The 16,475-nt window shown below is 37.6% G+C and overlaps 1 protein-coding gene across 1 annotated transcript; it reads right to left on the minus strand.

Annotated features, from left to right (window-relative positions):
* Positions 1 to 10,456: 10,456 nt before the first annotated feature.
* On the minus strand, positions 10,457 to 15,898 carry LOC103932351 (heat stress transcription factor A-1d-like). Its single transcript, XM_009341922.3, has 2 exons — positions 15,254 to 15,898; positions 10,457 to 12,005 (listed from the first exon to the last, which is right to left on the minus strand). The coding sequence occupies exons 1-2, from the start codon at positions 15,554 to 15,556 to the stop codon at positions 10,758 to 10,760; spliced, it is 1,551 nt and encodes a 516-aa protein (XP_009340197.2). The 5' UTR covers positions 15,557 to 15,898; the 3' UTR covers positions 10,457 to 10,757.
* Between the last annotated feature and the right edge of the window lie 577 nt (positions 15,899 to 16,475).

The raw sequence follows: 16,475 nt of genomic DNA on the forward strand, positions 1-16,475 counted from the left end.
ACAGAATAACACTTACATAAGAAGATAGCCTCATCATCCGGTCACGATCTGATTCATTTTCATCTAGCGGCTCGCCAAGCTCGTCAACAGTGGATCAACGTCCTGCCAGGCAATTATTGACATACCTAAAACTACTTGGCTACATGGCAACCTTCAAATCCTTCCAATGGATGCTGCCAACCTCTTCCTTATACTTCCTCTTACGGTTGGAGCTAGGGTCACCTTCTTGGTCAGTGGACTCCATGGTTGGAGGAAAGATGGGATCGATAGTAGGAAGAAGATGCAACAATCGTCTCTCATCCCCTACAACTATGGCAGCAGCATACCCGATCGCCTCAGCTTCAGCTTTCTTTGAGGCAGTAATCTTGAAGACCCCCTTTTGTGACTTAGGTCTAGGGGTTGGCCTCACTCGGTGTTTACGAGCTCCTTTGTGAAACAAAATGTCATCTACGGGAACTAACATGGATGTTTTCCCTTTCTTGGTGCTAGTCCCCCCTTTCTTGCTCACTTTCTCCACTGAACAAGAAAAACCAAAGTAAAGAATACAACTTTGTAAAAGAAAGAGGGGGCAAAATGAAGGATACAACTTACTTGCTCGTCTTTGACACTCCAACACTAGGGGCTGGAAACCGTACTTTTGAAACAAAGGCCATAGCTTGCCCAAATGTCTATCTTCCTTAGGCACTTTTAACACTTTCTCTAAATCAACCAGCTCCTGTCCGGACAATTTGATGTTACCTCGCGTCACTGCATGAAGGAAAATGTCAAACGCAAGAAGAAATCACAACAAATAGCAAACAATGCGAATAATGGATACATTACAACCTACAGTCTGGAAATGAGTAAGAACACGTCGCTCAGGCGTGACACCTCTAACATGCTCCCAATCATTATAAAGAAAGCACCAACGATTTTTCCAAGTGCAGTACGCCGTTTTCTTACCAAAGACAATATGCTCTTTCTCACTCCGACATGCACACTCTGCATACCCAGGGCATGCTTTCACCAAGCGCATCTTATAGCAGTAGCACCACTGATGGAAGGAAGGCTCACCTAACCCACATTCCATCTAAATAATATAAAACCCGATCAAGGTATCCCAAAAACCAAGATTGAGTTGCCCAGGCGCATATCCAATGAAAGATAGCATCCGTTGCAACCAAGGGTGCAAAGGCAACTTCACCCCTAAGGTCAATAATATTTGGGTATAGAACGTAACATGACCCTTGGGCGGTTCAGATGGCAATTATTCATGATGTACCAAACGCATTCCTACACTGCGGGGGATACTACATGACTACCTTAGGGCCTCAAGCTGCCTGTCGCTATCTAACAAGTTTTTCTCTAAAAGGTCCGCTATGAACTCAGAGCGAAATATGGGTATGGCGTCAAAAACAACCCCTTCACCCATTGACATGAAGGAGGAAGAACCAATATTGGCTAAGGTTTGACAATTGCGAAAATCATCCAACGTTTCTTTGGTACAAGATTTCAACAAAGGCCCTGAAGACTCCAACATTGCAAGCTCAAACCTAGAGCTAGAGCTAGGGGAGCCCTCATCACTAGGACTTCCAGACTCTGACATCTACAACAAACAAAAACAAACTCTATCACTACATGAAAGATCGAAACATAAGGAAGTCCCTAAGGCATGAAGAAAAGTTCAACAAGTTCATCATGTTCTTAACCAAATACATGAACACTCAAACAATTTAACAAGAATGAAAGCATGCGATCTAGTGAAGAAGACTACCAACCTGAAGATAGTGCAAAACAATGCCGGAATCCCTCTCAACTAGAGAACACTCTGTCTTCCAAAATTACTACAAAATGAACAAATGAAAGCAAGGTAAAGAGTGGAGACTTATCCTTCTTATATAAGTTCAACAAGACCAAAGAAATTCAAAATTCAAATTCAAATCATGAGAAAGCCCCACATGGAAAGTCTTCAAACTTCCACAAGCTAGGGAGTTTCAAACTTCAAATTTTCTGTTCCCCCTATTCCAAAAATAAAAAATAAAAAAAAAGAGGGGGGGGTGTGAACACAACAACTTCATCAATGGAAGACAACAACAATTCTCAAAAGCTTCACACACTCTTGATCAAGATAGTGTAAAGCAAAATCAATTTATGGTGCCAACAAAAGCATCAACAAGTGAAGGGCAACAACAATTCTCAAAAGCTTCACACACTCTTGATCAAGATAATGTGAAGCAAAACCAACTTATGGTGCCAACAAAAGCTTCAACAAGTGAAGGGCAACAACAAATGTCAAAAGCTTCACACACTCTTGATAAAGATAGTGTGAAGCAAAACCAACTTATGGTGCCAACAAAAGCTTCAACAAGTGAAGGGCAACAACAAATGTCAAAAGCCTCACACACTCTTAATCAAGATAGTGTGAAGCAAAACCAACTTATAGTGCCAACAAAAGATTCAACAAATGAAAGGCAACAACAAATGTCAAAAGCCTCACACACTCTTGATCAAGATAGTGTGAAGCAAAACCAATTTATGGTGACTAACACAAAAGCTTCACCTACAAAGCTTCAACAGCAAACAAAGCTTCATCAATGGAGAGCAACTACAATTCTCAAAAGCTTCACACACTCTTGATCAAGATAGTGTGAAGCAAAATCAATTTATGGTGGCCAACAAAGCTTCAATACAAAAGCTTCAACACAAAACCTTCACCTACAAAGCTTCAACACAAAAGCTTCAACACAAAAGTTTCACCTACAAAGCTTCAACACAAAACCTTCACCTACAAAACTTCACCCATTAAAAAATAAAAATAAAAATAAAATAAAATAAAAATTCGAAAATTCAAAAAATAAAAAAATAAAAAAATAAAAATAAAAATAAAAAAATTCAAAAAAAAAATTCAAAAAAAAAAAAAAAAAAAAAGAAAGAAAGAAAGAAATGAGCCTAGGCCTCCCCTTCTTTAGGCCAAACAACTAGGGAGAGAGAAAAGAAAGAAAGAGAGAAAGAAGAGGGAAAGAATAGGGAGCAAATAGTAAGAGTTATCTTTGTACTTCTATTATTCCAGATAATGAAAAAAAGTAACATTGATGCACCGAGAACGTACTCTAATTACACTGACTGTTGAGAAACTTCGTAAATATTGTGTCTTATTTCATTTTTTCCACTGCACACATACCGTCGTTTTCACAACAATAAGGTGAGAATGCATAATTGTATCATAAGTGTATCATAATGATACACAAACGTGGTACCTTAATACTTTCTCTGAAAATATTCTAAACAAAAAGGAACAAAATATTCTAAACAAAAAGGAACCATTAGTACTTAATCGCATCCTCCATAGGTGGAATACACGTCTCACTCTTTGCAAATGAAATATTTTTACAAATCAACTGTAAAAGTATCAAGGTACATATTAATAATGAATCACAGATTTATTTAGTGTTTGAGATTGATTGATCAATCGCGGATTATAGAATGCTAATTCTTGGTGTTTCCTTTGAAGTTTTAGAGTTCACAAACGTGGTACCTTAATATTTTCTCTGAAAATATTCTAAACAAAAGGGAACCATTAGTACTTAATTGCATCCTCCATAGGTGGAATACACATGTCTCACTCTTTGCAAATGAAATATTTTTACAAATCAACTGTAAAAGTATCAAGGTACGTATTAATAATGAATCACAGATTTATTTAGTGTTTGAGATTGATTGATCAATCGCGGATCATAGAATGCTAAGTCTTGGTGTTTCCTTTGAAGTTTTAGAGTTCACAAACGTGGTACCTTAATATTTTCTCTGAAAATATTCTAAACAAAAAGGAACCGTTAGTACTTAATTGCATCCTTCATAGGTGGAATACACATGTCTCACTCTTTGCAAATGAAATATTTTTACAAATCAACTGTAAAAGTATCAAGGTACATATTAATAATGAATCACAGATTGATTTAGTGTTTGAGGTCGATAGATCAATCGCGGATCATAGAATGCTAATTCTTGGTGTTTCTTTTGAAGTTTTAGAGTTCTTTTGATTCGGGCGTTATTGTTAAAATATTATGAATGTTTAGTTGTACTTATAACAAATAATGTCCTTTTAAATGTAATTTGCATGTCTAGCGTTGTGGATTAAGAAGGCCATGTAGCTCTTAGATGAAGTCTGTGTGGTTGAAAGTCATTATGACTTAAAACCAAAAGCTATCTGGTTTTGAAAAGGTTGAGAGGAAATTCGAGAGTTTTGTAATAAATAGAGAGAATTCATCTCTCATCCGAAATCAAAACAAGGGCCAAAGTTCTGGTCCTTTCTCAAGACTCAGTTTACAGAAGATTTCGCTGTTACTTCTCTTCATTTTCGTGCAAATATTCTTCAATGTTTCTTGTGAAATTTTTAATCTTACAAAGTGTACGTGGCGTACAAGCATAGTAATTATGAGCTAATTATGTCCTTCTTGTGAATGTAGGCAAGCAAGTAAAATAGATTTGGTGGTGATAGTGTCGAATGGCTGCTGATTTCTATACTCGAGCGATTACGGCTGACAAAGAAACACATATCAACCTTGGGTTCTAAAACCTAAAGACAAGGTTGCCTAGATCACTGGGAAGCTTAGGATCTCTTGCACTAGATTCGGGTGCCTCAGCTACATTCATGAGAATATAGGTGCGCCGAATCGGCATCAGGCTATAGGGAACAAGTACCCAAAGGAGATTAGCGTTATTATGGTGAACGTGGTTCGACCGTCTATATGCCAAACTGCAAAATCCACCTAAGAGTAACCAATCATAGAATACTTCACTTTGCTGGGAAACTAATGAAGTGACCTCTTTCAATGAAAAGGATTTTAGAAACTTTTCAACGGTTGACACTTGGATATATAACCAACCAACCAAAAGTAGTGTTGTCTATTGATCCAAACTCAAGGTGCTCCAGAATCACCTGGTTTTATGGCTCCAATGTTGTTCACCTATCCGAATTGAAGGTCTCGGCAATTGCCAACACAGTGATGTTCACTTGTCCGAATTGAAGATGCGTTAGCAAGATGGTTGGGATAGTTAGTGTTTTTCTCAAGGATGTGAAAAGGTTTTGCATATAGCAAGGGTTTTTGCGTAGAGCATTTTGCGTTGTTTGTTAAGTTGAAAGGTACTTTTGTTGCAGAGCCTTCTCTTTTATAAGCATCTGTGATAAACAAGAATGTCGAAGCAGAGTCCTAATGGGATTTTATTTGCTCGGCATCTGCTTGGATATTCTCTTTATCCTTTTTGTGGCAAAAATTCATTTTCATCCAATCTCGGCCTCTTTGATTCCAACTAGGGCTCCGAATTTAATCTCATCATGAGACGCATTCATTTTGTCTTATCACACAAGCATTCTGATACTTGGGATAATTAGTATTTATTCAAGGCTGAATCTAATCTCTAGCAATTTCAATTCCTATAAGACTCGATTGAGCAATCCACGCTTGATCTCTGCCATGTGTCAAGCTCTTATGATGACTCTTTGGATTCAGCTGCTCACGCATCCCAATTTTCTAGATATAGCCATCAAAAGGTCTTTTCTTTTAATAGGTCCTCCTCAAAAATCAAACTGCCACCTTTTGAAAAAAAAGATAAATTAGGTTTTCATCCCTCTTTTTGCTACTCCATTGATTAAAACCCTACTCCTTTTCAATTTTTGATCAAGGTCCTTGGGCATTAATAACATCATTAATTATTTCAATAATAAATATTTTTTATTTTTAAATATATTCCCTTAGTGTTAAAAATGTTACAATTAGTATATTTATATTTATGACTAAATTTTTTTATCTTATATTTTTATTTTTAGTTTGTACCCATTTTTAATTTGCAAACCTTTTTTAATTTGTACCAATTTTCTTTTCAGTTTTAATGACACACCCCGATCGAGATCAAGGCATGCTGGCTGTCACGTGGAAGTGACGTAACCATGTGCACAATGCGGAAGCTAATAAAATAATAATATAAATAGTACGAATAAATAAAAACTAGCTTTACACAAAGTAACAACGAACAAGTGCAAGCGTAAGTGCGACACTAAGTTCAGAGCATGAAAGCCTAATGCAGGCCAGGAGAAAACGACGCAACAAAAGCACACCCGAAGGTGGTCCTACACTGGTGGTGGTCTGTCAGATATGTCGGGGAAATCCTCAGGGAAGCCACCAGACGTGCTAGCGAACTAGAACCTGGAGGGGCGCAAAACAAAAGTGTGAGTGGGCAAAAACAAAGCTTTTCGAAAACCATTTAATAAATAAGTTCTAACCCCTCGCCGTAAAACCTGTATACTTCCCAGAAAATATAATATAAATATATATCAATCATGCTCGGAAAATATGCTATGCCAAAACCTCAAAGGAAAATGCAAGTGCTCCGGTAATGTCACATCAACGTCATATAATCTGTCAGCCGGAGTCACCTAACGTGACCTGTACGGCTGAATCTAGAGCTCAAATCTCCATCTCACTAACTATACCTGCACACGAGTCGGAACCACCTAAAGTGGTCTGTACAACAGGCCTGGGTGTAATATATATATATGCTCAAGTGCTACGATCACGTGAAGGCTGGGCGAATAATCGCGGGTCACCTACGAGTCGGAACCACCTAAAGTGGTCTGTACGACAGGACTATGCACCTAACTTGGATCCAAGCTGAGCGTGTGGTGCGGGAGGTGAACATCACGTGAAGGACTATGCCCGACTCTGGGCGGGAGCACTAACAACGGGGGTGCAAGTTATGAGCTCTCTATGCATCTCAAATCACTACGGAAAGTAAACATAAATCACAACTTACCTGGCACTTACCTGTGCGTTCGCAGCACCCAACATACATACATATACACACACACACACACACACACACACACACAATTAACAATGCATAAATAAACGGCAACTATAGGCATGGCATATAAACGAATAAACGTTCTAAATCAATTTCTGGGAAAAGTAAAAGTATATAGGTATATACGGAAAACCAAAAGCCCACTCACTGGCATGTGGAAGGGTCGTAAACCCCCTTCCTCGAGTGACCACGCTCGTCCTCAGGATAGGTATCACCTATATGCGAAACAACTATAAAAACGTTAATTTTAAAGCACATAACCAACCTTAAGAAATAACTTCTCATACAATGCTCAAATGGGGTGTATGAATACACCAACATGATCTACTCAACCTTAGGAACATCCCCATATTTTTAGAAAAAATTTTCACCACCGCACGCACCCCCACACGCAGGCACGTGCCTAGCACACTGACGGCGTCAGCTAACGCCGTCAGGAATATTCCGTTAACTTTAACGGATTCCGTCAACAGCGTTAGGAATATTCCGTCCAAACTGACGGAATATTTCGTCGTCTTCTCCGGCGAGGCTCCGGCGCCGTCGCCGACGCCGGAAAATCGGGAAATCTTTAAATCGTGATATCTTCTTCGTTTTTCAACCAAATTTCACAAAATTAGTACCAAAATGAAGCTTACAACGAGAGGAACAAAATCATACCACTTTCAAGTGCTAAAATCCACGTAATCTCGCCGGGAAAATTCCCCCAACTCCGGCCAACCTCGAAACTCGTGATCCCGACGTCCAAAACCTTCAAATGAACCACCACGAGCCTCCTAAGGACCTCACCAAGCTTCCTACAAGCTTGAAATTCCCAAAAACATAAGAATTTACGTGTGCATGAACAGTAACAAAAATCGGGTATCCCGAGTTCGACGTGAAAACGAAGGTATCCTTACCTGAAATGGGTATGGTTGAACTCCTACGGACCTCACGAGCATGGATATGTACTTTGTTTCTTCGATCTGTGAAGATTACAAGGGTTTTGGGGTGTGTCCATACAAGGGATATGAAAATGGGAAGGGAAATGGCACGGGACAGGTGCAAGGATAGGGGAAAGGGTGAGGGAAAAATATGGGAAAGTGTGTGTGTGGTCCACAACCAGCCACACCAAACTCAAAACAACCACACAACGTAAAAATCACACTAGGGGCAAAATCGTCTTTTCACGCGTACGTTTTAAAATTTTCGGAACGGGCTGTCACATTTAATTTGTACTCATATATTAATTTCTTTTTGTGCCCATATTTTTTAAAGTTTTATTTGTATTTGTGCCCATGTGTTTACCGTCACATAACATTATATAATTAATCAATGATAGAAAAATTACATATGGTATATTTATGTTTTATGGCTAAACTTTATACCATATATTTATATTTTTAGTTTGTACCAACTTTTAATTTGCAACCTTTTTTTTTAATTTGTAGTATTTTCTTTTTAGTTTTTATTTGTACCCATGTATTAATTTCTTTTTGCGCCCATATATTTTAAAATTTCATTTGTACTCATAATTTTTTAATCTTTTATTTGGACCGTAATTTATTTATAATGTACACGTTCTTCTTTATTAATGTACCACTTTGTTATATTTGATATGTAACAATTTTTTTTGTAAAATGTACCAATTTTTTTTAACACTATGGATATATTCTTTTGCCATTTATTATTTCTTATTGTTACATACTTTTTATCCATTTATTCAATCAAAATGTTTGAATTTTTTTATTATAGCCGTTTATAATACTATTATAATGAGGGATTTTAAATTTATAGGATTATAAATCTCATAAAATATCAAACAATTAATGTCAAAACTATAAAAATCTAAATATTAATAGTAATATAATGAGGTGTACAAAGTCAAGGGGTTTTGATCAAACTTTGAATATCATTAAGGTTTTAGTCAAAGAGTGTTCGGGACTAAGGACCGCATCCAAAGTATCCCTCGAAAAAAAACCATTGATCAATGCAAACATCGGTTCGAGCTATTTGATTCTTGCAATTGCAATGATTATAGAGCATATATCAAGGTTACTCCTCGATTATCCCAAACATAAACCTTTACCTTACTGGCTTGTCTATAATATTAAGCAATGTAGGCAATATATAAAGCGAAAAATAAATTGATATTCATGCATCATGATGAATGTTTTCATGGTTTTAAGGTTTATAAAATATCGATTTCGTGATTTAGAATGTACCTATTATGATGAAAACGATAGAGGCCTTTGAACGTTAGTTGTAGAAGATCCTTCTACAAAATCCTTTAGTTCCTTAATGCACCAATAAGTGTGTGCTTATAACGTGCTATGAACTTCGCGAAAGAAGAAAGTGGGAGCTGGTCAGAGAAAAAAGAAGGGAGAGAAAAGAGTGGTATTCCTCATACCTTGAACCTTTATTTATACAAATAAGAGAGAGAGAGAGAGAGAGAGAGAGAGAGAGAGAGAGAGAAACATGCTATCCAAGTAATACAAGTTTTACAAGGAAAGATCTTATACATCTCATAGAATTCCTATACATAATCTACTAGGATTTACACAATTATATTTCTAATTAAGTTAAAACTGCAATAATTAAAGAATTATTGAACTTTATGCATAACATACATGCACATTTAAGAATTGTTGATATGTTTGTCCAAAAAAAAAAAACAAAAAACAAAAAAAACAAAAAAACAAAAAAACAAAAAGAAAAAATATTAATAGTGAATGCGATTGGTTTACATAAAGTTAAGGTTTTTATCACAAATGGTTCCTGAAATTAACACACCATCAAGATGATTCTTGAAATTGAAAATCAATCAATGTTGCCCCTGATAATAGGTGTCACAAATTAATGTAGTCCTTCCATCACAATTTTGTCAAAAGTTCTATACGTGTTGATGTGGGACCCATTTATGTGCCACATCATCACATATCATAATTTTTTACAAAATTGAACAGAAGTACCACATTAATTTGAGACACCTATTTCTAGGACTACATTGATGAATTTTAATTTCATGAACCATCTTGATGGTGTGGGTCAATTTCAAGAACCGTTTGTGATAAAAAATATATATATAAAAAGAATTAAAAAAGATTTATGGGACTCATTTATGTGTCACATCAGCACATAACAGAATTTTGACATAATTGTGATAGAATAACCGTAATGATTTGCGACACCTATTTTCAGAGACTACCTGATAATCATTATTTAAAGTTTAGAGCCCAACCCTACCCCAACCCATTTCAGTTTGGTTGGTCGGGTTGGGTTGGACAGTTGACCTACCAAGATGCCAATCCCTAATGATGGTAACAGAATGCGTAAAACCTTCTTTGAGTCCAAATCCAGAAGCAGAGACCAATTCAAAAGAAAAACACAAATAAAAAAATAAAAATGAATTCACATAGAATTCGAAGAATAATGCAACCCAAAACATCAAACAAAATTGAACCAAATCCACAACCCAAAGCAACACCACAAAAAAAAAATTGAAAAATTTTCAATCTAGGTTCAAAATCTGATACAAAACACAACTAAATTCAAAATCTAATACAAAACACACACGCACACATAAAGCAAGTCAAAGAATACGTTAATGCAAAACACTTACAAAAAAGGGCAATGAGGATTAGTTTTCAAGGAACAAGCATTCCCTTACGAACCAATTCCTTCAAATAAAAGGCTGCGCCTCTAACTCCACCTGGAGCAGGACATCAACCTCTATAACCGGCATGTCCTTTTTCGGTTTCATTCAACACTGACAAGAGGAAAAAAAAATCAAAATGGAAATAGAAACTAGAAACTAAAATGGGCAAAATACAAGATCAAGCAATATATCAAGGACCCTGAGATTAAAATACCGCAGTTAGTATGTCGTCTCTAGGGTTTAGCTAGTGATGAGACTAATGTACATTAGCAGGTAAACAAGATCACACCCCTTTGGTCTCTGATGTAAGAAGTCCCATTTTTTCAGTCAGATTATCCATATTCTGGGTTTTGTCCCATCCATTCTCAGTTGGCTGCTGCTTTTCATTTTCCATGGGCACTCCTGCACAAATAGAATCCATTTCATCTGCCCCCGGGTTTTGTAAAACATCATCCCAATCCTTTAGAAATGCTTCTATGTCCGACGAAATATCATCAAAATCTATTGGCAATGACCCATTCATTACCAATGATGTGGGGTCCATAAATCCATCACCCGCTTCAGATGCCATGTTTTCAATAAATCCAACACCAATGTCATCAGCTGCCATGCTTTCTTCAGGAATATCCACTAAGCCTTCGGGTGACATATCTGCTATTTGAGAAAGCTCCGGAATATTTACATTTGTCTGAGGTATGGGAATTGATGGGGACTCTTCTCCAACAAGGGCATTTACATCTGAGAATGGAGATCTCATAACTGTTCCAGAGTTTGCAGTCCGCAGAGAAGATTGTGTTTCAGAAATTGCAGAAGGCAAGCCATGCACTGAATTTAGTGGGACCTCCTGAAGTGTCACTCCTGACACGCGGCTTGAAGAACTCCCACGGTCTATTGCACTGGATGAGGATGAACCATCACTGATCAAGAAGTTATCAGAATTGTTATTAAAAGATTCCAACCGAGATGACGTATCTGTATTCATGATCTGCCTGAGCATTGCCTTTGCTGCTCCATTCATGGGAGGCTGATACTTAACAATCTGTCCATCAGGAGCATTAGAACGCTCTCTCTCAGCAATACCTTCCTGCTTAAGTCTCCGTTTTTTGTTGACTTCAGTTATGCGCCTATTGCTCTCATTTTTCTGTACAAATTGAGTGAAGAAATCAGGGCTATGCATTGCCTTTGCAAGGAATGACATCATCTGTTGTTGCCGCTGCTCCATGCCCTGAAGACGCTGCACCATTGTTTGTAGCTGGTTATCAGTAGACTGCTGCTGCTGCCTCAACCTGATAAGTTCCTGCATAAGCACATTCTTGTCCCTTTTTAGCCTCTCAACCTCTTCCTCGAGGCCAAACTTCCCAACTTCTACACACGCACCCATTGAATTCTGTCCATGTGATGGCTGTTGCTGTTGATGACTATGTCCATGGGTAGGTTTACGCCGATTGATGCTCTTAAGGAGATGTTTTTGACCCCTCAAAAATCCTTCATTCGCAAATTCCCAGCGGTCTGGATCAATCTTCCTAAATCCCTGTTCGAATAAAAATGGAGGGGGTCAATCAACAGGATGGAAAAGGAAAAAAGGAAAAGACTTTTTCATGATTTAGCAAAGGAATGAAGGAAACAAAAGCAATATCAGGATAAGCAAACAAAAACTGAAGAAGAAAATGGATCAAACACCTATCATTTATGAGAAATGCAAACTGATCAATGTAGTTGAAGAGAATAATTATTTAAGGCTACTTAGTGCATCCTGAAAATAAGCAAGGAAAAAATGCACATTCAGAAGGGTTCGTGACCTAGCTCAATGTGAACTGAAGGGACTGTCATTCAACTTGAATCTCTTCATTTAGAAACTTCTCAACATCAACATTTTTAAGGAACTAGTTCTTTCATCCCCCAATACTTCCAGAAAAGTACAACTCAATTATCCACTCCACAAACAAAATATGTGAACCAACCAACACTGCCTGCTCAAGCAATGTTTTCTGAAGAATCTGGCCTTGCAACACTTTTCCCAATTGATTCAGAGATAGTAGAAGGGGTAACTCAATGTTACAGAAGTAGATAGATGTGTGGTACATTATTAAGGATCACATTCAGAAAAGATAAAAATACAAGATCATGAAATTCAGCCCCAATCCAATCTGTCTAATCCACAGGAAACATTAACCAACAGAAGGAACCAAAAGTGTTTGACTCACTACATGGCCACCTTAGACATGTAAGGAACCAGCAGTGTTTCATAGCTAGAGTCTGAGTCACCCCACTGGAACCACTCAACAAGTACACTCTCCACAAGCACCAAAAGAGTCTACACATTGACGTCACACTTCTCCACATCCACAGATAATGAAAATTTTCAGGCTATGTCATTAATGCAGTCCTTTCAAGATGAATAGCAAAAGAAGCCGCTCACAAGTTTTGCATCTCTGATTTTCTATACAAGCAATTTTGTATGCAGAATACAGATAATCTTTTGAGTTTAAACTAAACTAAGTTTTCATAGAATACTATTTGAAAATCACTCAATAAAATAACAATGAGTACTATGGTAACAAATATCTAATTGTTCTTTCTAAACATGTCTTACATGCTTTGCATGCAAAGTCATCATGGTCCAAAGACCAACCTTAATCCAACAGCCATAAAACAGGATAAAAGTATGAGACCTCTTGTCTCACATTTCTAGCCAGAAAAGCCACAAATTCCTTTCACTATAGGGAAGATGGAAAAGCATAAGAATGAATAGCATCAGAATGAATAGGTAAATCACATAGAAAGACGACAGAATTATCCCACCTCATGCTTGGTAGAAAGGAAGAAGTGGAAGAGTGATGGGAGAAGGAAAAGTTGGCAATAATAGTGCTTTCTTTTCCTTCTCCCAATCCTTCCATATTCAGTGGAGCACTTCTCCCTAACCCTATTGCCATCCTTCTCATCTATGTCCTACCAAGCATGGTGTTAGTCAAATTCCCAATTGCCCATAAACAGGTAATACTCCTCAAATCAGTATCATCATGTTCTCAGCAAGGAGCATTGTAAGGGGAAACCAAAGTAGCTCTACCATCAAATTTCAAACCATAGCAACCCATAATCCATAACACAGCTGCTGTCAAAAATACATACTCCCAGTATATTTGTTTCTTGCGTGCAAATTTGCAGCGTTAACTTTCAAGTCATATTCACCACGACCCCAAATTCATATGCTCAATGCTTGGTTACCGCATGCAAAATACTAGGCCTTTAGTCAACCAGCAGGTGACTTCCTGAATAAATCATCCATTCAATGTAATGCCTCTTCTCCTTGCCAAAGAGACTTGGAGAACGTATTATCTTTCTTATCTTAAAAAAACAATGTAAAGAGTGTTGAGAACTAAAATTCGAAGTGTTACAGAAAAATGAAGCTTTAGGAGGAGATTTTCCATTAGCAAGGCTCACACAACATTAGCAAGCAACCACCCAACTAGCAGATATCCGTGCAAAAAGCATCTAACTAGAGCAAACTAAAGATGTTCACATCAACCATAATGGAAAGGTTACCTAAAGCTCATGAAATACAAAAGCTCACACCATATGTTTCACATAGTAAGTACTTATGTTCACCAAATAGAACAACCTTCCAAGCCCATCACAGTTAAAGCCAACTACAGAAAGCTACATATGTAAGCACTTAAATGGTGATGGAAAAGGTGGTCTTCTCTTAGTTTTCTGTGTCGCTGTGATGGATAAACAGCACTATTTTCTGACTAGTACTTAGTTTGAACCACAAAAGTTTCGAAGAACTTCAATAGAGTGAAAAGCCCATTACTGAAAGAAATTAAGACCAATAAACAATGTAGGTCGTTATCATCAATGGTGAATATCTTCAAATGGCCAACCTACATAAAGCAGGAGGCAACTAAGTTAACCCAAGTTTACTTGGTCTCAACATCATATTAAAAAGGAATATGTATATCTGTAATTTTAACCACTTTTTCTATTTGTATTCATACTTCCAGCAACATTTCTGTGAATGAACTAGTGGTATTTCTACCAACATTGATATCTTCAACCATGATAACATGACACACAGTAATGGTCGTTACAAACCCAATGACACTCTGTCAGAGCCCAAATGAATCACATGTCAGCGCAGGTATTTGCTATCATAAGATAAAATAACCATAAGCATACAGCGTAGCAAGTTACCATGTATAATGCGTAGACAGAATTATGACCCAACCTACAAGGTTACTAGAAACTTATCTGCCAGCTCTGTCATCAGCAGCTTAAAGGTTTGACTAGCCCTCAGCCGGGTCAGTATTGCATATTCTACAAACATAATTAAATATCTATATTTACAATTAACCTTGTAATGCACTCACTTTCTTTCCCCTTTATCCCACTTCTACTCCATCTGGTTGCTGAGACAATGCAGGAAGAAGAAGAGATCAAACTTTTCGAATCGCACATTCCTTAAAGGTATTAGTTGCCCGGAAAAAATAAAAAACAAAAGCAAAAGCTTCAACTCCCAAAAAAAAACAAACACAAAAGCAAAATCCCAACACTCCAAACATATTACCCTGAATTTTATAGCAACTAAATGTGGGATTCTAGTCATTCATCCAAAGACTTAAACAGAAAATATAGAGCCCTTTCAGCACAATCATATGCTAAATCGGTTTACATATCGGTAACCTATATACCGATGCATTCTCACAACACTGACCAAAATCAATCACCAACAAAAGCATACATTAAACACTGAGTAAATAAGAGCGGGAGAGAGAGACATACGTAGGTGTTCAACTGCCTAACGAAGCTAGAGAAGTTATTGTGCTTGAAGTACTTGGGCAGGAGGTCCCTAGCGAACTCCGGCGGGTTCCAAACCACGAAGCTGTTGTTGGTGGGGCTCCAGGACACGACCGGGTCGGTAGCTGGGTCGTCCACCATGTCGTACGTCTTGCTCAGGAACGGCGGCGGGGCGTTGGAGTTCAGTAAGGGCGCCGGCGCCGGAGCCGAACTTGAACCCGAATCCGCCTGGTGTGCGCCGCCGGCCGTTGGTATCTCGTCGCCGTTGTTGTTATTAGCACCCTCCATATCGGCGTGGAACAAATTGATTGTAGAACTGAAAAATAGAACAATGAGAAAGAAATGGGGATCGTTGACTAGGGATTTTCAGAAGCCATTAACATGGTAGACAGAACTTGGGTTTAAAACCCTAGCCTGTTTCTTCTATTCTATCAGAGAGAGAGAGAGAGAGAGAGGAGTCTGTGCGTTGTGTACGGACAGTGGGTGGGAGCGGCGAAGGATGGGGTAGGGAGGTGGACAAAGGGGAGACCGGCGCACGAAACGGGGACGAACAATTTGCCTCTTCGGGAGTCTGGGGGGCGGATGATGTTCCTCCACCTTTCCAAAGTTAAGAAAAATAGTCAAATTTTCAACATTCAAAAATTTTTACTTTGGGTCAGCAACATTTACACCTTCTCTTAGCATTAAAACCATATACAAAATTAAAATAAAACCATTTTAATCTAAAAAAAATTTAGATTTTAACTTAAGAATAGTATTTCTTCTATAATGATTGTGGGTTAAAGTTTATGTTGAGATTATTAAAGATGAATTTAAGCTAAATTTTTTTTGGTAACATTTTTAAAGTAAAATTTATTTAGATTATTATTATTTATTTTTATGAACATTTTAACTCAAAAATATCTAGGATTTAAAATAAACTAGGAGTAGTATAAATTCCATGGTAAATATAAACCATGTATACAAATTGTTATAGCATGTCCTGGAAATTCAAGTATTTTAATTCGCAGAGGTGTGAAATGACCAAAATGACCTAGAAAGGGAAAGTGTTGACTTTGAGCCTGTGACACATGTGACCTATCGAATCAGCATATTCTCATAGTCCTTCATGATACAAGTACGTGGGTGCAAGCAGATCAAAATTCGAAGTTATGATGAAGATTCTACAAAACGACAAAGTTCAAGGGCATTTTAGTAATTTTATCCT

This window comes from the organism of the source record quoted next, unplaced genomic scaffold (assembly GCF_019419815.1).
Source record: "Pyrus x bretschneideri cultivar Hongxiangsu unplaced genomic scaffold, Pyrus_bretschneideri_v1 Contig54, whole genome shotgun sequence".
NCBI lineage: Eukaryota > Viridiplantae > Streptophyta > Magnoliopsida > Rosales > Rosaceae > Pyrus > Pyrus x bretschneideri.

What these genes read in the sequence shown, in the direction of transcription:
- LOC103932351 (XM_009341922.3), bottom strand. Translation starts at nt 15,556, where the DNA reads ATGGAGGGTGCTAATAACAACAACGGCGACGAGATACCAACGGCCGGC. An exon ending in TTAGGCAGTTGAACACCTAC is followed by an intron (nt 12,006 to 15,253) that starts GTATGTCTCTCT and finishes TTATTCGAACAG; the next exon opens with GGATTTAGGAAGATTGATCC.